The following is a 22466-nucleotide window of genomic DNA, read 5'->3' as shown; positions in this document are numbered from 1 at the left end:
TACAGTAACATAATCACTTCAAAAAATACATTTTTCAATTGACATTTTTTGTATATATCTATAGATATGATGCCAGCTGAATCGTGATTTCGCCTGGCTGAGAAACATTGCCTGCCTGTCTGTCTTGTCCCGACTTCCAACATGTTCATTACTATGGAACAGCAGGAGATCGAATTTGAATATTGAAACAATGTTGCAAATGTCTGAGAGACAGGCAGCAAGGTTTATACAAATCTCTGGTGTTGAACAAGATGGCGTAGCAGTCAGACGTCTTGTCGTGTCGTGTCCCTTGTATATATTCGTGTCCCTTGTATATATTCGTTTTTTTTAAACATATGTTTCTTCGCATATCTTTTAAAACATTTGTCTAAACCTCAACATCTAAATACTCTCCTGCAACCCACCTCACCCAATGTACCAGCTATCAGTTAGCAAGCCATTGCTAGTGGTCATCAGCTAACCTTTAGCTCGGAAAGCTCTCGCCAGTTCGAACAACGCGACTCTAACCAGAGCATAACGGACCTATTATTTTTATCCCTGGATTCCCACCGCAAACGGAACTTTTTCATCTGGATCTTCACAACTTGCTAACTAGCTAACCGCAACCCCGGATGACTACTCCTAGCTAGCGTTCCCATTCACTTAGCTTGAAGCTAGCCCGGCCAGAGCTCCTGTGCTACCACCGAAGCATACTTCTGGGCTACAATATCCGGACCCACGACCGGTCTATCGATGTCACCGCATGAAGAGTCATAAACAGACGTAACCCCCATCGCGACGTCCCCCAAAGGCTAACTTTCTAGCCCTTGCTATCTGCTTGCTTGCTAATTCGGCCTGCTAACTGCTAGCTTGTTTAACCCCGGCCTACTAACTGTTAGCTTGTTAGCACAGGCCTGCTAACTGTCTGAATCGCCGCATCCCCAGCTCGCCCATCCACTCACTGGACCAATATTTACTTTCAATCTGTTTTCGATTTTTAATTTGATTATACCTTCCGGGAACCTGCCTCACCCAACGTGATTCGGAATAGCTATTATTTTTAATTTTTAGAACACATTCAAGAACCTCCAGAAGCTAACCAGCTAACTAGCTACAAGCTATTTAGTCATTGTTAGCCACTACTAGCGGCTTTTACCTTCAGCACAGCCAGACAGTTTTTTTTGCCTGGATAATACTCGCCAGTCTAGCTTCCCTGTCCCATCCACCGCTGCCCCCTGGACACTGTGATCACTTGGCTACATAGCTGATACCTGCTGGACTGTCCATTAATCACGGTACTCCATTCCATTTGTTTATGTTTTATCTGTTGGCCCCAGCCGCACTCAGGCTCTGTGTGTAGTTAATCCGACTCTCTCTGCCTAGTCAACGCCATTTTACCTGCTGTTGTTGTGCTAGCTGATTAGCTGTTGTTGTCTCACCTACTGGTTTAGCTAGCTCTCCCAATCAACACCTGTGATTACTGTATGCCTCGCTGTATGTCTCTCTCAAATGTCAATATGCCTTGTATACTGTTGTTCAGGTTAGTGATCATTGTTTTAGTTTACAATGGAGCCCCTAGTTCCACTCTTCATACCCCTGATACCTCCTTTGTCCCACCTCCCACACATGCGGTGACCTCACCCATTACAACCAGCATGTCCAGAGATACAACCTCTCTTATCATCACCCAGTGCCTGGGCTTACCTCCGCTGTACCCGCACCCCACCATACCCCTGTCTGCGCATTATGCCCTGAATATATTCTACCATGCCCAGAAATCTGCTCCTTTTATTCTTTGTCCCCAACGCTGTAGGCGACCAGTTTTGATAGCCTTTAGCCGCACCCTCATACTACTCCTCCTCTGTTCCGCGGGTGATGTGGAGATAAACCCAGGCCCTGCATTTCCCCAGGCACCCTCATTTGTTGACTTCTGTGATCAAAAAAGCCTTGGTTTCATGCATGTCAACATCAGAAGCCTCCTCCCTAAGTTTGTTTTACTCACTGCTTTAGCACACTCTGCTAACCCTGATGTCCTTGCTGTGTCTGAATCCTGGCTCAGGAAGGCCACCAAATATTCTGAGATTTCCATACCCAACTATAACATTTTCCGTCAAGATAGAACTGCCAGGGGGAGGGGAGGAGGAGTTGCAGTCTACTGCAGAGATAGCCTGCAACGTAAAGTCATACTTTCTAGGTCCATACCCAAACAGTTCGAACTACTACTATTTTAAAAATGACTCTCTCCAGAAATAAGTCTCTCACTGTTGCCGCCTGCTACCGACCCCCCTCAGCTCCCAGCTGTGCTCTGGACACCATTTGTGAATTGATTGCCCCCCATCTAGCTTCAGAGTTTGTTCTGTTAAGTGACCTAAACCGGGATATGCTTAACACCCCGGCAGTCCTACAATCTAAGCTAGATGCCCTCAATCTCACACAAATCATCAAGGAACCCACCAGGTACAACCCTAAATCTGTAAACAAGGGCACCCTCATAGACGTCATCCTGACCAACTGGCCCTCCAAATACACCTTCGCTGTCTTCAACCAGGATCTCAGCGATCACTGCCTCATTGCCTGCATCCGCTACGGATCCGCAGTCAAACGACCACCCCTCATCACTGTCAGACGCTCCCTAAAACACTTCTGTGAGCAGGCCTTTCTAATCGACCTGGCCCGGGTATTCTGGAAGGACATTGACCTCATCCCGTCAGTTGAGGATGCCTGGTCATTCTTTAAAAGTAACTTCCTCACCATTTTAGAAAAGCATGCTCCGTTCAAAAAATTAAGTAACTAACTAAGAACAGATATAGCCCTTGGTTCACTCCAGACGTGACTGCCCTCGACCAGCACTAAAACATCCTGTGGCGGACTGCAATAGCATCGAATAGTCCCTGCGATATGCAACTGTTCAGGGAAGTCAGGAACGAATACACGCAGTCAGTCAGGAAAGCAAAGGCCAGCTTCTTCAGGCAGAAATTTGCATCCTGTAGCTCTAACTCCAAAAAGTTCTGGGACACTGTGAAGTCCATGGAGAACAAGAGTACCTCCTCCCAGCTGCCCACTGCACTGAGGCTCAGTAACACGGTCACCACCGATAAATCCATGATTATCGAAAACTTCAACAAGCATTTCTCAACGGCTGGCCATGCCCCCCCCCCAAGCCTCTCCAGGTTCTCCTTTACCCTTTACCCAAACAAATCCAGCAGATGTTCTGAAAGAGCTGCAAAACCTGGACCCGTACAAATCAGCTGGTCTTGACAATCTGGACCCTCTATTTCTGAAACTATCAGCCGCCATTGTCACAACCCCTATTACCAGCCTGTTCAACCTCTCTGTCATATCGTCTGAGATCCCCAAGGATTGGAAAGCTGCCGCAGTCATCCCCCTCTTCAAAGGGTGAGACACCCTGGACCCAAACTGTTACAGACCTATATCCATCCTGCCCTGCCTATCTAAGGTCTTCGAAAGCCAAGTCAACAAACAGGTCACTGACCACCTCGATTACCACCGTACCTTCTCTTCTGTGCAATCTGGTTTACGAGCCGGTCACGGGTGCACCTCAGCCACGCTCAAGGTACTAAACGATATCATAACTGCCAGCGATAAAAGACAGTACTGTGCAGCCATCTTCATCGACCTTGCCAAGGCTTTCGACTCTGTCAATCACCATATTCTTATCGGCAGACTCAGTAGTTTTTCGGATGACTGCCTTGCCTGGTTCACCAACTACTTTGCAGACAGAGTTCATTGTGTCAAATCGGAGGGCATGTCTCTATGGGGGTGCCACAGGGTTCAATTCTCGCGCCGACTCTTTTCTCTGTATATATCAATGATGTTGCTCTTGCTGCGGGCGATTCCCTGATCCACCTCTACGCAGGCGACACCATTCTGTATACTTCCGGCCCGTCCTTGGACACTGTGCTATCTAACCTCCAAACGTGCTTCAATGCCATACAAGACTCATTCCGTGGCCTCCAACTGCTCTTAAACGCTAGTAAAACCAAATGCATGCTTTTCAACCATTCGCTGCCTGCACCCGCACGCCCGACTAGCATCACCACCCTGGATGGTTCCGACCTAGAATATGTGGACATCTATAAGTACCTAGGTGTCTGGCTAGACTGTAAACTCTCCTTCCAGACTCATATCAAACATCTCCAATCTAAAATCAAATCTAGAGTCGGCTTTCTATTCCGCAACAAAGCCTCCTTCACTCACGTCAAATACCTTCCAACACACTACCAACACACTACTCAGCAAACTGGATGCAGTTTATCACAGTGCCATCCATTTTGTTACTAAAGCACCTTATACCACCCACCACTGCGACCTGTATGCTCTAGTCGGCTGGCCCTCGCTACATATTCGTCGCCAGACCCACTGGCTCCAGATCATCTACAAGTCCATGCTATTTAAAGCTCCGCCTTATCTCAGTTCACTGGTCACGATGGCAACACCCACCCGTAGCACGCGCTCCAGCAGGTGTATCTCACTGATCATCCCTAAAGCCAACACCTCATTTGGCTGCCTTTCGTTCCAGTTCTCTGCTGCTTGTGACTGGAACGAATTGCAAAAATCGCTGAAGTTGGAGACTTTTATCTCCCTCACCAACTTCAAACATCTGCTATCTGAGCAGCTAACCGATCGCTGCAGCTGTACATAGTCTATCGGTAAATAGCCCACCCAATTTACCTACCTCTTCCCCATACTGTTTATATTTATTTACTTTTCTGCTCTTTTGAACACCAATATCTCTACCTGTACATGACCAGCTGATCATTTATCACTCCAGTGTTAATCTGCAAAATTGTAATTATTCGCCTACCTCCTCATGCCTTTTGCACACAATGTATATAGACTCTCTTTTTTTCTACTGTGTTATTGACTTGTTAATTGTTTACTCCATGTGTAACTCTGTGTTGTTGTCTGTTCACACTGCTATGCTTAATCTTGGCCAGGTCGCAGTTGCAAATGAGAACTTGTTCTCAACTAGCCTACCTGGTTAAATAAAGGTTAAATAAATAAAAATAAATAAAAAAATATCATGTCTAAATGTATTTTACAGTGGAGATCAAGTTCATAAGTTGTTTAGCTGTCTGTCTTGGGGCGGCAGGGTAGCCTAGTGGTTAGAGCGTTGGACTAGTAACCGAAAGGTTGCAAGTTCATATCCCCGAGCTGACAAGGTACAAATCTGTCGTTGTGCCCCTGAACAGGCAGTTAACCCACTGTCATTGAAAATAAGATTTTGTTCTTAACTGACTTGCCTAGTTAAATAAAGATAAAATTAAAATAAATAATTGGGCTGATGAGACAATGGATTGTGTAGTCAGAAGGAACAGAGTAAATAGGCATTTTAACATCATAGATTTAGCCGGTGGCAAGTTGTGGAATAGACACCGTCTGGAATGTGGTTCTAACCAATCAGCATTCAGGATTAGACCCACCGGTTGTATAAATATAAATGTACAAGACAACCAAACATGAGAATCCAGCTCCCATGATAGAACACCCAATGTATTTGTTGATGATTACATTTAATTTAGTTCCATTGTGACTTAATTCCTCTCCTTTTTTTCCAGATCACATTTTGACACTTTGATTACGGTCTTTAAAGAGCTTTGATAATTGCAGTCTAAACAAAGAGGCCATCTTGGAGCATCCGGCTGGAGCGCAGGGACACTTTTGAGTGTAAACAGCCATGGCATTATGTGGAGTGATGGTAGCACAAAGGCCACATCAAACATACTCTGAAGACCTTCCAGTGGAGATATGGGCCAGGCCAACTTCACAAATGATCCTGAATCTAAATCCTCAAACTAATTGGGCTAAAAACAAACACCAGGAAATAGGAAGTGCCTGCCTTTTGAGGGTTTTGGGGTTTTGTTCAAGCCTCCTCCATAGGCTTACTGCGTTTAGCTCTGCTTTAGTTGTGTGACCTGGAATGCTATTTACTTCAGATGAATACCTCTTAGGAATAATACATGACAGTGAGTTCCATTGCATTTCTCTGGAGTGGGTTGATCACCATAAGGGTTAGATGGGCCAAACATGTCATACTCTGTCGGCTGTGCTCTCCGTCGCTATCATCTTTCACTGGGATAATCATTTTTTTGTGATTGAGTCGGCATACGAAATCTGTTGAGCTTGAATTGTTCAGTCTAAACAGATGCGTAATGACGAGTTACACAGAATCCAAAGAGCATAAACAATCAATTATTGTAGTAAATTATGTTGAATACTTATTTTTTAGGGAATTGAGCTAGTTGACATTCATTATTGCTGTGAATGTTACAATTGTCAAGTCTCTCTGATATGCGAGTATTCTCAATTTTAAAGATGTCTTGAAAATAATCAACTTTTAATGTGAATATGCATAAATGTTCCTTAATCTATTGGTGTGGCACGTTATATTTTACTGACGCCTTATAAAAGGGAAATAGTAGTGGAATGGTTGTTTAAACATCAATGGATTCTTAATTAAATGAATCTCCCATTGAATCTCAATTATTAAACATGGTCATTTCCTTCAGGATGCAACTGAATATTGAACAGCTTCTCCAGTATTGCCTATGTGGATGTTTTTGTGAGAAGAAGTACTGTTCACAGTCGACTGAGAAAGGGAGGAGGGAGAGAGGGAGAGAGAGAAGGAGAGAGAGGGAGAGGGAGAGGGAGAGGGAGAGGGAGAAAGCTGTGGTGACCCATAGAAGATACCTGGGGAGTGATTGCAATCTCCTGCAAGCTCATCTGGCATTCATACACTCAGACAGTGAATAGGGTGGCCGGCCGGCCTGTATTATCAAATGAGCGCTGCAGCAATATGAGCCTACATTTTTATGTAGCACTCAGTCTCAGGGACAACGCTCAGCTAGCCACCCTTAGGTCATCCCAGAGATGCGAGAGCCAAGAGCACTTGGGGAGAATGGGGAAACACAATGGTGAAGTCGTGCTGGGCAGGATGGCAATGTGTTTTGGCTGTGACTATGTGAGACAAAAGCCATACACTCTGGCACGTCATAGTTACTCATAGTTACTCATGCATTACGTCAATGGCCCCGGGTTATTTTGCAAAGCTAAGAGCAGCATCGAGAGGCCGAAAGGCCCCATGTGTTTTGAGTGATTATATGGAAATTAGGTTAATCAAGAAATGATAACTATAACTATAATGCGAGAAGACTATGTTGGAATACTTTATTTACACCTGCTTGTGGTGAAATATTACATGTGGAATTCAACACTTTAACAAACAATATCTATCCGTTTCCAAGTGCCAATCCATTTTGCATGCTTGTCAAGGTCTTCTCCCAGCAACCACCAGTGTAACAAGGTCTTCTCCCAGCAACCCCCACTGTTTCAACTGTCATATGGCTCTTCAACATGTTCTGTATGCATAATCAGAGTAGTAGTATCAAACCCACCTAGGATCAACATGTACTGTACTCAGAATTAGAGTAGGGGTATCAGACCCACCTTGGCTCAAAATGTACTGTATGCAGAATCAGAGTAGTGGTATCAGACCCACCTAGGATCAACATGTACTGTATGCAGAATCAGAGTAGTGGTATCAGACCCACCTAGGATCAACATGTACTGTATGCAGAATCAGAGTAGTGATATCAGACCCACCTAGGATCCAACCTGGCCTTAATTTGTGTCTGAATGTCTTGTCAGTGTAGCATTTTGCTGTCATCAGAGCAGCTCTTCTAGCTTGTTCTGCCCATGATGATAGTGCACTCTGTACATAATAGCTTTTCTATGTACCGGACTCAGGTGAGGGAGCACAATCATGAGCCTGCTCTTGTCCTGATTAGAAGCACTCTCCATAATTCACTGTGCTATTTCACTGGTGGACAGAGATGTGTGTGTGTGTGTGGTACTTGTGGGCAGGAGGGGTGTGTGTGTGTGTGGTACTTGCGGGCGGGAGGGGGGATATTGGTCACACATGTATGACATACTTACTACATATAGTACCAGTCAAAAGTTTGGACACACCTACTCATTCATTTTTATTATTGACTACATTGTTGATTAATAGTGAAGACATAAAAACTATGAAATAACACATCATGTAGTATGTAGTATCCCAAAAAAATATTAAACAAGTCAAAATAACACAACTGATTGACTCAAAAACATTAAGGGAAGAAATGCCACAAATTAACTTTTAACAAGGCACACCTGTTAATTGAAATGCATTCCAGGTGACTACCTCATGATGCTGGTTGAGAGAATGCCAAGAGTGTGCAAAGCTGTCATCAAGTGTGGCAACTTTGAAGAATCTCAAATATGAAATATATTTGTATTTGTTTAACAGTTTTTTAGTTACTACATGATTCCATATGTGTTATTTCATAGCGTTGATGTCTTCACTACAATTCTACAATGTATAAAATAGTAAGAAAGAAAGAAAAACCCTGGAATGATTAGCCGTGTCCAAACTTTTGACTGGTACTGTATGTGTACAGCATAATATGTTAGTATTATTATAGTATTATAGATGTGGGCCAAACAGTTATGTTTTCATATGTAGTCATTAAAATGGGAAATGAAAAATAATAATAATATCATAATAATAATAATCGTGTAGTAGCAATTTAAACATGATTGTTAAGTAGACATCTTTAATTCTTCACTGTATACCGTAATGACGGCATGTTAACTTTTTAATGCTGTATTTGTGCTCGCAGGGAGTCATGCTGATTATTCTCATTACAGTTCAGTTTAGTGCATGTCATGACACACCTGATGAAGCGGGAATGGTCTTTTCACAAAGAGCAGTGGATTCCATGGAAATGATTGTAAATACCTTCTGCCCCTTCAATGAATATTTTACATATTAATATAGTATACCATACATATACAATCATATTGTTTATATTATTTTATAATCCGGTACAAAATTCCACCAAATGTTTTAAGACGTAGTTTATGCAGTAGACTTTATTTAAATTCCTCCCAGTATTCCCACTTGCTTTTTAAACATATCTTTACAGTTGTCATATTACATATTGTCTATCAAGTCTATGTTGTTGGGAGCTGATATGAACTGACCACTGCCTGCAGACTGTGGCCTCCTAGTGGTCAGGAGGACAAGCAAACTACAAAGCAGTATATATGATGCAGGGGATGTACCGTATTTGTATCCACAGTAAGTTTGGTATACTTAAGAGTGTCAGATAAAATACACATTACAGGTGAAGAAATAAGGCTTCAACCCATCCTATTACTACCCTACTCTCTTCTCCTGAAGACCTGAGCAGACACATCTTGACTACAGATGCTACTATTTCAGAGTGTAATTGATTTGATTCTTCCACCATTTGTTTTGACACCATTTAAATTAATGTTTAAATTGGATTTTAAAAATGTATTAACCTCCCGGACCTTCATTTATTAGCGTTCGCAGCTTTTGTGATAATCTGTATAATTACCAGCCTAATGTTATCCCCATTAGGTTGTGCCCTCCAACAATTTCTACTTGTTGATTGTGTTCACTATTAATTGTGTTTGGACTTTGGAAATTCTCATGCATTTCCCATCATGTTTTTTCTTCCATTAACATTTTGCAGCTTGTGTGTTCTTTGAGATATGAGGGGTTGTGTGTAGGAAAATCAATACAATCATGCTCATTGTTTCACTGCATAAGGGTCAGAGAAACCGACAATATGCTCCTGTATTAACAATAGAGCTGTTTCTATGTGAAGAAAAAACACAGAGATGGAAATAGATGGAACATCTTTGATTAAAAAAGGTTGAATTCGGTTTAGCAAAAACACATATCGCTTGTGGACTTCGTCCAAGCATTGTTGTTAGCAATAGATTTGTCATATTCCCTAAATTGTATTGCACTATTAATTCCTCACTTGACAGTATGAACGTACAGTTCCTTCATAACGTATTCGTAACCCTTGACTTATTCCTCATTTTGTTGTGTTACAGCCTAAATTCAAAATTGATTAAACAATATGTTTTTTTTCACCCATCTATCTACACACAATACACACATAGTGAAAACATGTTTTGGAAATGTTTGCAAATATATTAAATATGAATCAATACATGTTAGAATCACCTTTGACAGTGATTACTGCTGTGAGTCTGTTTCTGCATAAGTCTCTAAGAGCTTTGCACACCTGGAATGTACAATATCATTCTTTTTTTATATTCTTCAAGCTCTGTCAAGTTGGTTGTTGATCACTGATTTTCAAGGCGATTTAAGTCAAAATTGTAACTAGGCCACTCAGGAACATTCTGTGCTGTCTTGGTAAGCAACTCCAGGGTATATTTGGCCTGGTGTTTTTGGTTATTGTCCTGCTGAAAGATGAATTTCTCTCCCAGTGTCTGTTAGAAAGCAGACTGAAACAGGTTTTCCCGTATAATTTTTCCTGTGCTTAGCTCTATTCTGTTTATTTTCCTCCTAAAAACAAACGTACTTGCATATGACAAGCATACCCATAACATTATGCAGCCACCAGCATACATGAAAATAGGAGGAGTAGTACTGAGTGATGTATTGGATTTGAAGTTCATTCCTTTGCCACATGTTTTGCAGTTTTACTTTAGTGTCTTATTGCAAACATGATGCATGTTTTTGAATATTTCTATTATGTGCAGGCTTCCTTCTTTTCACTCTGTCAATTAGATTCGTATTGGGGAGTAACTGCCATGTTGTTGATCCATCCTCAGTTTTCTGAGGATCACAACCATTAAACTCTGTAACTGTTTTAAAGTCACCATTGGCCTCATGGTGAAATCCCTGAGTGGTTTCCTTCCTCTCCGGCAACTGAGTTAGGAAGGACACCTGTGTCTTTGTAGTGTACGGGTGTTCTTCACCATGCTCAAGGGGACATTAAATGTCTTCTTTTCTTTTTGTTGCCATCTACCAATAGGTGTCTTTCTTTGCGAGGCATTGGAAAACCGCCCTGGTCTTTGTGGTTGAATCTGTGTTAGAAATTCACTGCTCAACTAAGTGAACTTACAAATAATTGTATGTGAGCAGTACAGATATGAGGTAGCCATTACAAAATCATGTTAAACACTATTATTTCACACAGAATTAGTCCATGTACATTATTATGTTACTTGTGAAGAACATTTTTACTCCTGAACTTGTTTAGTCTTCCCATGACAAAGGGGTTACAGACATTTCAGCTTTTAATTTCAAATGTATTTGTAAACAATTCTAAAAACATAATTCGCATTATGGGCTATTGTGTGTAGGCCAGTTTAACTAAATCTATATTTAATCAATATTAAATTCAGGCTGTAACAACACTATTTGGAAACATTCAAGGGGTGTTTCAGAAGGCACTGTACATAGGTGAAGCCCCAATGCATAGCTGCTGCTTATGGACTTGTTTGTCTTAGAGATTTTACACTTAATATATAGAAATCCTTCTATATCCACTGAAGTCCTTGGTTAGAATAATTATCAGATAGCCTCCACAGACTTATCATAGAGGCAGTTTCCTTTCTTCTCCGCTCTTCTCCCTTCGTCAGTTTGCTTTGGCTAAAACACAACAAAAGACGGCAGACTGTTTGAACTGATTGTGGTGTGAGAAGAGAACCTATGTAACAAATTACTTTTGCCAATTTGTTCTTCAATTCTGAGAATTAACCAATGGAAGATAAGAGTTGTGCCTGTATGTTGACGAAGTGAGCCAGTGGATATAGGGGTGTGATCGCTGGCCAAAACTGCAATAGAAAGAAAGGATGATTCAGGATGTTGAAAATGAGGCATTTGCATCAGAGAATCTAATATGTCCTTCATTTTTATTGAGATAAGATGCCAGTCGATTTCACCACAATAGTAAAATTATGTCATGTAAGATTCCATTTATAATCCCAAAATGATTTAATTCCAAAGATGTCTTACACATGTGTATTGACACCCATTAAGGTTTTCACACATTCCTTAATTTTACCAATTTATGCTCTCTAATTGTGTGTTCTTTCTGTCTGTCTTCCCTCTCTTTCTTGTAGAGCCGTGACAGAATGGTCGACTGTATGAGCAAAGTCATGCTGCACACAGCCCTCTCATGCTGGCAACCGTTGCTGGGACTGGCTCTAGTGGCCGTCTTTGTGGGTTCTGCCCTGGGATGTCCCGCCCGCTGTGACTGCTCAGCCCAGAGCAAGTCGGTCCTGTGCCACCGCAAACGCCTACCGAGCATCCCAGACGGCATCCCCATCGAGACCAGGATCCTGGACCTGAGCAAGAACAAGCTGCAGGCCGTCAACCCGGACGACTTTGCCCCCTACCCTGGACTAGAGGATCTGGACCTCAGTGGGAACATTATCAGCTATGTGGAGCCGGGGGCCTTCAACCCTCTGTACAGCATGCACTCTCTCAGTCTCAAAAGCAACCGCATCAAGCTTATTCCCCTGGGGGTCTTCACAGGCTTGTCCAACCTCACACGGCTGGATGTCAGTGACAACAAGATCGTCATCCTGCTGGACTACATGTTCCAGGACTTGCACAACCTGAAGTTCCTGGAGGTGGGTGACAATGACCTTGTGTACATCTCCCACCGGGCCTTCAGTGGACTGCTGAGCCTACAGACACTAACCCTGGAGAGATGCAACCTGACGGTGGTGCCCACTGAGGCCCTGTCCCATCTGCACAACTTGGTCAGACTTCACCTCCGATACCTCAGCATCAGCACATTGCAAGCATACTCCTTCAAGAAGCTTTTCCGGCTGCGCCACCTGGAGATTGACAGCTGGACCTCGCTGGACAGTGTGCCTGCCAACACACTACACAGCCTCAACCTGACCACGCTTTTCATCACCAACACTAACCTGTCCACCTTCCCATACCAGGCCCTAAAGCACCTGCACTACCTAACACACCTCAACCTGTCCTTCAACCGCATCAGACACATCGAGGGGGGAATGCTGTTTGAGTTGGTGCGCCTGAGGGAACTTCATCTAGTTGGGGCCCAGTTGTCGACCATTGAACCGTACGCATTTCAGGGCCTCCGGTGGCTCAAGGTCCTCAACGTCTCCCACAACCATTTGAACACCCTGGAGAAAGGTGTCTTCCAAGCCCCTGAGGCTCTGGAGGTCCTCTTGATCGACGACAACCCCCTTGTGTGCGACTGTCGCCTCATGTGGATCCTGCAGAAAAGGCACTCTATCTTCTTTGGCGACTCGCAGCCAGAGTGCAGCACCCCTGAGGGTATCCGTGGCAGGCCTTTCAGGGAATTCAAGGAGACCCTGCTATCCTATTACGTGACATGCACCAAGCCAAAAATCCGGGAGAACAAGACACAGACGATAGCAGTGGACGAGGGCCAGTCAGCGAAACTACACTGCAGTGCTGAAGGCATCCCCAGGCCAGTGGTGTCGTGGCTGTCCCCACGCCGGCGCCTCCTCACCAACAAGAGCTACGGTAGAGTCAAAGTCCACAACAATGGGACGCTGGAGATCAAGGTGGCAGAGGTGCAGGACGGTGGCGTGTACCTTTGCATGGCAACCAACACGGCGGGTAACGACTCATTGATGGCCTCCCTAGCAGTGAAAAGCCTGGGGTCGCTCTACGCAAACAGGACCCAGTACTACACAGATCCCAGCAATGCCACTACCAATGGGACTAGCAATGTGACCTACGGCTTGGACCTAAAGACTATCTTAGTGTCAACAGCAATGGGATGTTTCACATTCCTGGGGGTGGTCTTGTTCTGCTTTCTGCTACTGTTCGTTTGGAGCCGGGGCAAGGGAAAGCATAAAAACAACATAGATATTGAATATGTCCCTCGGTCCAAGTCTAATGGCACCTCTGTAGATGGAGGGGCAGAGGGACAAGCTGGACCTCATCGCTTTAACATGAAAATGATCTAACATGGTTTGTGAATCTGGGAATCCATATGTTGGGAATGCTCTAAGGATTATGTATTTGTATTGCAAATGGAACAACATTTCCCACTACTTCAGGAGAATGCTACTGGGCAATTCCATGGTAACAGAGTGATGCTGAGGCTCATATTTTTCTCTTTGAAATGTATGCCAAATAAAACCAATGATTGCAAAGTTAAACAAACCCTACAACTCTATGCACAAGAACTAGTTTTATTAATTTCCACAGTCATTTTTACAAACACACTTGAAGAACATTGCAGATGCAACGTTTGGTAACAGAATGACGGCACCAACAGCACAAATCATTCTGTGGCCAAACTTTGCATCTGCACTGTTCTTCAATGAAATGTATTTTTGTAAAAATTAAAAAATAATTTTAAAAAATTGTTTAAAACAGTTCTTGTGCATAGAGTTATATGGTTTGTTTAACTTTGCAATCATTGGTTTATGTTTGACATACATTTTCTAGGTAACATTGCTGTGATTGTTTTCAAGTAAAGAAATTTCTCAAGCAAGAATTTTGCTAGGACTGTTGGGAGTGGTCTAAGTGGAGAGGGGAAAACAGAAAATGAGCTTTTATTGGTAGAGAGGTTTGTAACTCTTTCTTATTGGTCTATTAACTAATTTAACACCAGGTGTTGTCACCAGAATGGCCAAAACTCCATCCCACCAAAACAGCTTACATTTCTCTTACACTAAAAAGGCATTACCATACTTTTCACAATTTCACAGTATTATTTCAACCTCATAGTGTGGAAATATATATACTTTTTTGACTGCACTGGGCCCTTTAAAGTGAAGACATCAGAGTATCAGGATCACTCTTTGGTTTACTAGGAATGGAAAAAGTACTACAGAGTGCCATGACAGGACACGGGAGTGCAATCCCCAACTTTGGCATCGTATTGGATACAATGCCAGGACATTGTGACAAATGTTCTTGCTGTTGCTAGTGAGCTTGTCCACAACGGATCCTCCGAAATGATCTGAATCTCTACCCAGGGGACCCGAAAGGAACAGGTGTCATAATCAAGCTTTTGAAATTCTATTTACATGCCCAAGTACAGGATTGGTTTTAAAGACACTACAGAAACGTGTACAGTACACATTTGTATCTAAAGGTATTACTCTTATTGGTTTGGTCTTGCAACATGCTTACGCACCAAACAGATTGATGAAACAGAGCATTCCCTCCAACCATAATCTTTGCATATATGTACTTAATGCTTCATTATGTACAGGTATGTACATACTCATTTAAACAAACTTTTCATAGCAATACTCATGGGATGCAATGTCAGCCAAAATCTCAATTCCCCCACCTAACAAGCAAAATGGTCACTTTTCACTAATGAAATTGTCCATGGATATAGGAAAGGGCTTCTACAGGATTGCAATGTCACACTGGAGAAAATATATCCCTGTTCCCCAAATATACACCTAGATATTGAAGATATTTTTGTTTATTGTCAACCATAAAGGAAAAATATTTTATTTATCAACGTGGTTTGAGGGTTTTACAAAAGTGAGTATCATAACACTATTCCAGGAGAAATAATCACATTTGATGATTTAGAAGGTGACATATTGGTCAGAGAACCTACATGGACCACTTTTCTGTCCTTTTCTTGTCTCTTTTTATTCCTTTGACTGTAACCTTTGCCTGATGGCAAAATATGTGTCCAGCTTACTACAGTGAAGTTGTCATCTTTTCTCCCCAGTAAAACATTTGGACTTTGTTGTGGTAGTTCCTCATTTTGGTTGTTGAATCATTTAGATTGTGAAAAGTTCAAAGTAAAATAAAAAAAATAATGTATGTGAAATAAAATAATATTTATTTGTACCATTTAGTGTGTCTATATATTTACTGCAATGAAGCAAAAGAGGATCTTGATCAGTATATAATATGCCTGTTGAACATCTGGAAACAACATAGTAACATTAGCATATAATTGAATACAATTGTTAAAATAGAACATATCAAATATCAATCACTGGCATCAAGAGAACTGTCTTACAATGTCTGTTAATTCTAACGGTTATTTGTATTTCTACAACATCAGATGAAGTTGACAAGTCCATTCAAGGAACGAGATCTGCAGAAACACAACTACGACAGATCACAGGTTGAGAAAATGAAATGATTTGGGGCAATTAAGCACACATTCTCCCTTTTACTAAAACCATAATCTTTGAATATGACCTTTTTAACATGCAAAAACGTCTGATATCCACCCCTAACCTTTCAAATCAGAAGAAGGAACAGGGCAAAATGTCTAGTCCCTAAGTCTGGACAGCATGATGTTGCAGGTAGTGTGCACCAGGAGGAAGGCACTATCAGAGGTGTAATCTGGAGGAATGCAGTTAACCTTCTGACACAGTCCAGATGAGCACCTGGAGGCGTTACATTTATCACTGAGATGAAGACTGCAAACCGGAGGGGTATCCTGGGTTACGAAGATAGCAGATTGCAATGCTACAGGAGATACAATGCTGCCCAATTCACTATATTCACACAGGCAACCCTATTCTGATATTTTTTCCACTAATCGGTCTTTTGACCAATCGCATCAGATCTTTTCACATCAGCTCTTTTTCAGGGCTGATTTGAATGGTCAAAAGACCAATTAGTGAAAAATATATCAGAATTGGTCTGCCTGTGTAAATACAGCCTTTGTTTCGATGTCCTCAATCCCATTGGTCTCTTGTGAAATCAGAACACCAAAATACAAAATAAATGAGGTTGAGTTTTTAGGTCAGTGATGGCCACATTCTGTGTTTGGCACATAGAGCTGTGCTAGATGAAACCTGTACTACAAATGGATCCCCCACTTTGACCACCATTTCACTTCTCTCCACAGTCACTGAAAGAAACTTAAAAGCTGGGCCATATGATTGTATGAGGATGTTTTTGCTCAGATTGCACCCTGCAGAAATGTGTCAGTGAGCGACAGGGGTCTCCCTTAAACCCCATGACACTCTGTCCTGTTGGGGTTATGAACTGCCAATCCAGGTGATGTACTCATCTTTTAAGACCCCCGTGGAGCAGTATCAGAAATACACCCCACCAGACAGCCCACCACAGTGCCTTTGTTCACAGGCCATGTTTTAGCAGTGCCTCTTTGTAACCAGTGCTAAGAAGTCATTTTGTCTTCATTTGTTTTACCTCTGATGTTAGAATATCTCTTTCCCAGGGGAAAGGGAAGGGACAATCTTTTGAACTATTTCAAAATGTATTTTTCAACTGCATTATCATTTTGGTAAAGGTTATGGAGGTCAATGAAGCCATTCATTGTTATTGCTCTTGACAAGATATTTGCCAATGGGGCTATTAAACCTCAAGGTTTTCCTTTATATCAACACATCGAACCCAATGTAGTCAGTACACGTATGGGGACGCTCTCAAACTTTCACTATTCACAAATGCAAAGAGGTATGTATATTTCCTGCAACATGTCTCTGTTTGTTTTCTTGATGTAGTCAAACGTACACATTCAGAATGAAATTTCAGCAGCATTTCATCTCACAGCAGCTACCATTGACATGATTCAACGTTCCCCATGTACTACAGAGCTTACAAACAGAATAATCATTGCCTCTGCAGGACTCGAGACAGGCTGCTACGAACTTACCCCTGCACATTGACTCGGTACTGGTACTCCTTGTATATAGCCTCATTATTGTTTTTATTGTGTTATTATTTATTTGATTTTTTTGCAAATATTTGTCTTACTTTTTAACTCTGCGCTGCTGGGAATGGGCTCATAAGTAAGCATCTCACTGTAAGTCTACTCCTGTTGTATTCGGCGCATGTGACCAATACGATTTGATTTAATATCACCATGTGGACACAACAGACAGCATCATATGTGAACGGTCTTCGCTGTGTAAGGGGAAGGAATGTAAAGATGTGGGAGGGAAGGGAAGGGAATGGGATTTCCAACATTGATATCAACTAGTCCTAGAGTGAGGCTGGCAGTTACCGCAGTCTGGGCAGATGTAAGCGGGGCAGGTTGCGTGCTGTGTGCTTTCATTAGGTGAGCTTTCATACATTCCCTCATGGTGTGCTTCCCTGCCAAATGAGCTCCCTAGTGATCCCACTGCTGTTCCACCCTTCGACCCACTACCAGCTGTACTGGTGGGAAATGTGTAGAGTCAAATTGTGTGTGTTTATATTCTTCAAGCTCTGTCAATATGTTGGGGATCATGGCAAGACAGTCATTTTCAAGTCCTGCCATAGATTCTCAAGAAGATTTATGTCAAAACTGTAACTTGGCAACTCAGGAACATTCACTGTCTTCTTAGTAAGCAACTCCAGTGTAAAGTTGGCCTTGTGTTATAGGGTATTATCCTGCTGAAAGGTAAATTCATTTCCAAGTCTCTGGTGTAAAGCAGTGAAGCAGGTTTTCCTCTAGGATTTTGCCTGTGCTTACGTCCATCCCGTTTCCTTTTATTCTGAAAAACTCCCCAGTCTTTGCTGATGTCAAGCATGCCCATACTGTCACAGATGAATAGGAGTGGAAGGCGGGAGTCAGGTGCAGAGGGTTCGAGAACAATAGGCACTTTATTCCGGCACAAACGGTCATGCCCAAACACATTGCGGAGAACACTGACCAACCCAAAAACACAGGGTAAAACGGTCCGGAGCACAAAACCACAGCCAACACTAAACGTGAACACAAAATAATCCCGCACAAACTAGAGCGGGCCTAACAAGCTTAAATAGGCTAGAAAATCTAGAAAACACAAATAGGAACAGGTGCAACTAATAAGACTAAACTAACAGAAAAGGAAAAATGGATCGGTGGCGGCTTGTAGGCCGGTGACGACGACCGCCGAGCACCGCACGAACAGGCAGGGGAGCCAACTTCGGCGGGAGTCGTGACACATACCATGATGCAGCCACCAGCATGCTTGAAAATAAGTAAGCAGTTACTCAGTGATGTGTTGGATTTGCCCCAAACAGGGCTTTGCATTTAGGCCAAAAAGTTGATTCATTTGCTGTATTTTTTTACAGTATTACTTTAGTGGCTTGTTATTATACATATGCATGTTTTGGAATATTTTTTCAGTATATTCTTTTCACTGTCATTTAGGTCACTGGTGGAATCACTGCAATGTTGTTGTTTCATCCTCAGTTGTCTCCCATCACAGCCATTGAACTCTGCTGTTTTAAAATCACCAATGGCCTCATGGTGACATCCCTGGGCAGTTTCTTTTCTATCCTGCAGCTCAGTTCAGAAGGAAAACTGCATCTTTGATGTGTCTGGCTGGTTTAATACATAATCCACAGCATACTTATTAGCTTGACCATGCTTAAAGAGATATTCAGTGTCTGATTTGTTATTGTTACCCATCTACCAATCACTGCCCTTCTATATGAGGCTTTCGAAAAGCTCCCTGATCTTTGTAGTTGAATGTGTGCTTGAAATGTTATACTTGACTGAGGGACCTTAAAGTTGTTGTGTGTATGGGGGACAGAGGAAGGATTAGTCATTCAATAATCATGTCAACCCCTTCTATTTCACACAGAGTGAGTGCATATAACTTATTATGTGTTTTGATAAGCCACATTTGACTCTTGAACTTAAATTTAGGCTAAACAAAGGGTCTGAATACAGATGCAATGTTAATATTGCAATTATCATGTTTTAGTCATCTTAAAAAATATATATCTACTATTTCTTCCACTTTGACATTCCAGAGTAGTTTTTGTAGGTTGAAAAAAATGACAATTAAATCCATTTTAATCACGACTTTGTAACACAGTAAAATGTGAACAAATCCAAGGGCTCTGAATACTTTTGCAAGGCACAGTGTGTACAGTACCAGTCAACAGTTTGGACACACCTAATCATTCAAGGGTTTTTCTTCATTTTTACTATTTTCTACATTGTAGAATAATTGTGAAAACATCCAAAATATGAAATAACACACATGGAATCATGCACTATCCAAAAAAGTGTTAAACAAATCCAAATATATTTTATAGTTGAGATTCTTCAAAGAAGGCACCCTTTGCCTTGATTACAGCTTTGCAACCTCTTGGCATTCTCTCAACCAGCTTCATGAGTTAGTCACCTGGAATTCATTTCCTTGTTAAGTTAATTTCTGGAATTTCTTTCCTTCTTCATACGTTTGAGCCAATCAGTTCTGCTATGAAAAGGTAGGGGTGGTACACAGAAGATAGCCCTGTTTGGTAAAAAAAAAAAACATTTCCGTATTATGGCAAGAACAGCTCAAATAAGCATAGAGAAAAGACAGTCCATCATTACTTTAAGACATGAAGGTCAGTCAATTTGCAAAATGTCAAAAACTTTGAAAGTTTCTTCAAGTGAGGTCGCAAAAACCATCAAGCGCTATGATGAAACTGGCTCTTATGAGGACCGCCACAGAAAGGAAGACCCAGAGTTACCTCTGCTGCAAAGGATACGTTTATTAGAGCTAACTGCACCTCAGATTGCAGCCCAAATAAATGTTTCACAGAGTTCAAGTAACAGACACATCTCAACATTAACTGTTCAGAAGAGACTGCGTGAATCAGACCTTCATGGTTGAATTGCTGCAAAGAAACCAGTACTAAAGGACACCAATAATAAGAAGAGACTTTCTAGGCAAAGACATTAGCAATGGACATTGGACCATTGGAAATCTGTCCTTTGGTCTGATAAGTCCAAATTTTTGGTTTTTGGTTCCAACAGCCATGTCTTTGTGAGACACAGAGTAGGTGAACAGATGGTCTCTGTATGTGTGGTTCCCACCGTGAAGCATGGAGGAGGAGGTGTGATGGTGCTTTGATGGTGATACTGTCAGTGATTTATTTAGAATTCAAGTCATACTTAACCAGCATGGCTAACACAGCATTCTGCAGCGATACACCATGCCACCAGGTTTGCACATTTTTTAACCTTAATTTAGCAAGGCAAGTTAGTTAGGAACAAATTCTTATTTACAATGACAGCCTAGGAACAGTGGGTTAACTGCCTTGTTCAGGGGCAGAATGACAGATTTTTACCGTGTCAGCTCGGGGATTCGATCTCGCAAACTTTCGGTTACTGGCCCCACGCTCTAACCACAAGGCTACCTGCCATCCGACTTAGCGGGACTATCATATGTGTTTCAAAAGGACAATGAAACAACACACCTCCAGTCTATTGAAGGGCTTTTTGACCAAGAGGGAGAGTGATGGAGTGCTGCATCAGATGACCTGGCCTCCAAAATCACCCGACCTCAACGGAATTGAGATGGTTTGGTTTGAGTTGGACCGCAGAGTGAAGGAAAAGCAGAATATGTGCGAACTCCTTCAAGACTCTTGAAATAGCATTCCAGGTGATGCTGGTCTGCAAACCTGTCATCAAGGCGAAGTGTGGCTACTTTGAAGGATCTCAAATATAAAATATATTTTGATTTGTTTAACACTTTTTTGGTTACTACATGATTCCATGTGTTATTTCATAGTTGTAATGTCTTCACTATTATTCTACAATGTAGAAAATATTAAAAAAATAAAGAAAAACCATTGAATGAGTAGGTGTGTCAAAACATTTTAATGGTACTGTATGTACACTCTACACACAAACAAATACAAACACACACACACACACACACACACACACACACACACACACACACACACACACACACACACACACACACACACACACCATTTTTTGTCCATTAAAAGAACTGGTGAGACTGGTGTTTTGCTGGTACTATTTAATGAAGCTGCCACTTGTGAGGAGCCTGTTTCTCAAACTAGACACTCTAATGTGTCAGTTGTGCACCGGGGCCTCCCACTCCTCTTTCTATTCTGGTTAGAGACAGTTTCTACTGTTCTGTGAAGGGAGTAGTACACAGTGTTGTACGAGATCATCAATTTCTCGCATAGAATAGCGTTTATTGCTCAGAACAAGAACAGACTGACGAGTTTCAGAAGAAAGTTCTTTGTTTCTGGCCATTTTGAGCCTGTAATCGAACCCACAAATGCTGATGCTCCAGATATTCAACTCGTCTAAAGAATGCCACTTTTATTGCTTCTTTAATCAGGACAACAGTTTTCAGCTGTGCTAACATAATTGAAAAGGGGTTTTCTAATGATCAATTAGCCTTTTAAAATTATAAACTTGGATTAGCTAAAACAACGTGCCATTGGAACACAGGAGTAATGTTTGCTGATAATGGGCCTCTGTACGCCTATGTAGATATTCCATGATAATTCTGCCATTTCCAGCTACAATAGTCTTTACCAACATTAACAATGTCTACACTGTATTTCTGATCAATTTGATGTTATTTTAATGGACACAAAAGTAGCTTTTCTTTAAAAAAACAAGGACATTTCTAAGTGACCCCAAACTTTTGAACGGTAGTGTACATTTACAGTTAATATGTTTCAAGTAACCTTGTTGCCAATACAAAATCAAGGAAAGCCTTTACACAGCCTTTGTATGTGCACACAAAAGCAAAGTACATAGCCAGCAAGGAAATATAGTACTATTTCCCTGACTCAATTGTACAATCATGCAGGAAATGGTAAATCATATCTCAATGATATTCACACTCTGAGCCAACAGTCAATATTTATTTGTTAGTGTGCTGCACAACTCTGTAATGACGTGTTTGCCCTTTCCCGA

The 22466-nt window shown here is 41.8% G+C and overlaps 1 protein-coding gene across 4 annotated transcripts in view; it reads left to right on the top strand.

The window, feature by feature from the left end:
- LOC118379465 (leucine-rich repeat and immunoglobulin-like domain-containing nogo receptor-interacting protein 2) overlaps positions 1-15676 on the top strand; it is a 319412-nt gene extending 303736 nt beyond the window's left edge. For all 4 annotated transcript variants that reach the window (XM_052511204.1, XM_052511207.1, XM_052511206.1 and 1 more), the window contains one exon: positions 11959-15676. In XM_052511204.1, coding sequence (XP_052367164.1) covers positions 11959-13815 — 1857 coding nt within the window. In that variant the 3' untranslated portion in view covers positions 13816-15676. The remainder of the gene's footprint in view (positions 1-11958) is intronic.
- Positions 15677-22466: the final 6790 nt, after the last annotated feature.

This window comes from Oncorhynchus keta, chromosome 4 (genome assembly GCF_023373465.1).
Source record: "Oncorhynchus keta strain PuntledgeMale-10-30-2019 chromosome 4, Oket_V2, whole genome shotgun sequence".
Taxonomy (NCBI): domain Eukaryota; kingdom Metazoa; phylum Chordata; class Actinopteri; order Salmoniformes; family Salmonidae; genus Oncorhynchus; species Oncorhynchus keta.
Note: the sequence above shows the minus strand (reverse complement) of the source record. Positions and strands in the feature narration are given on the sequence as shown.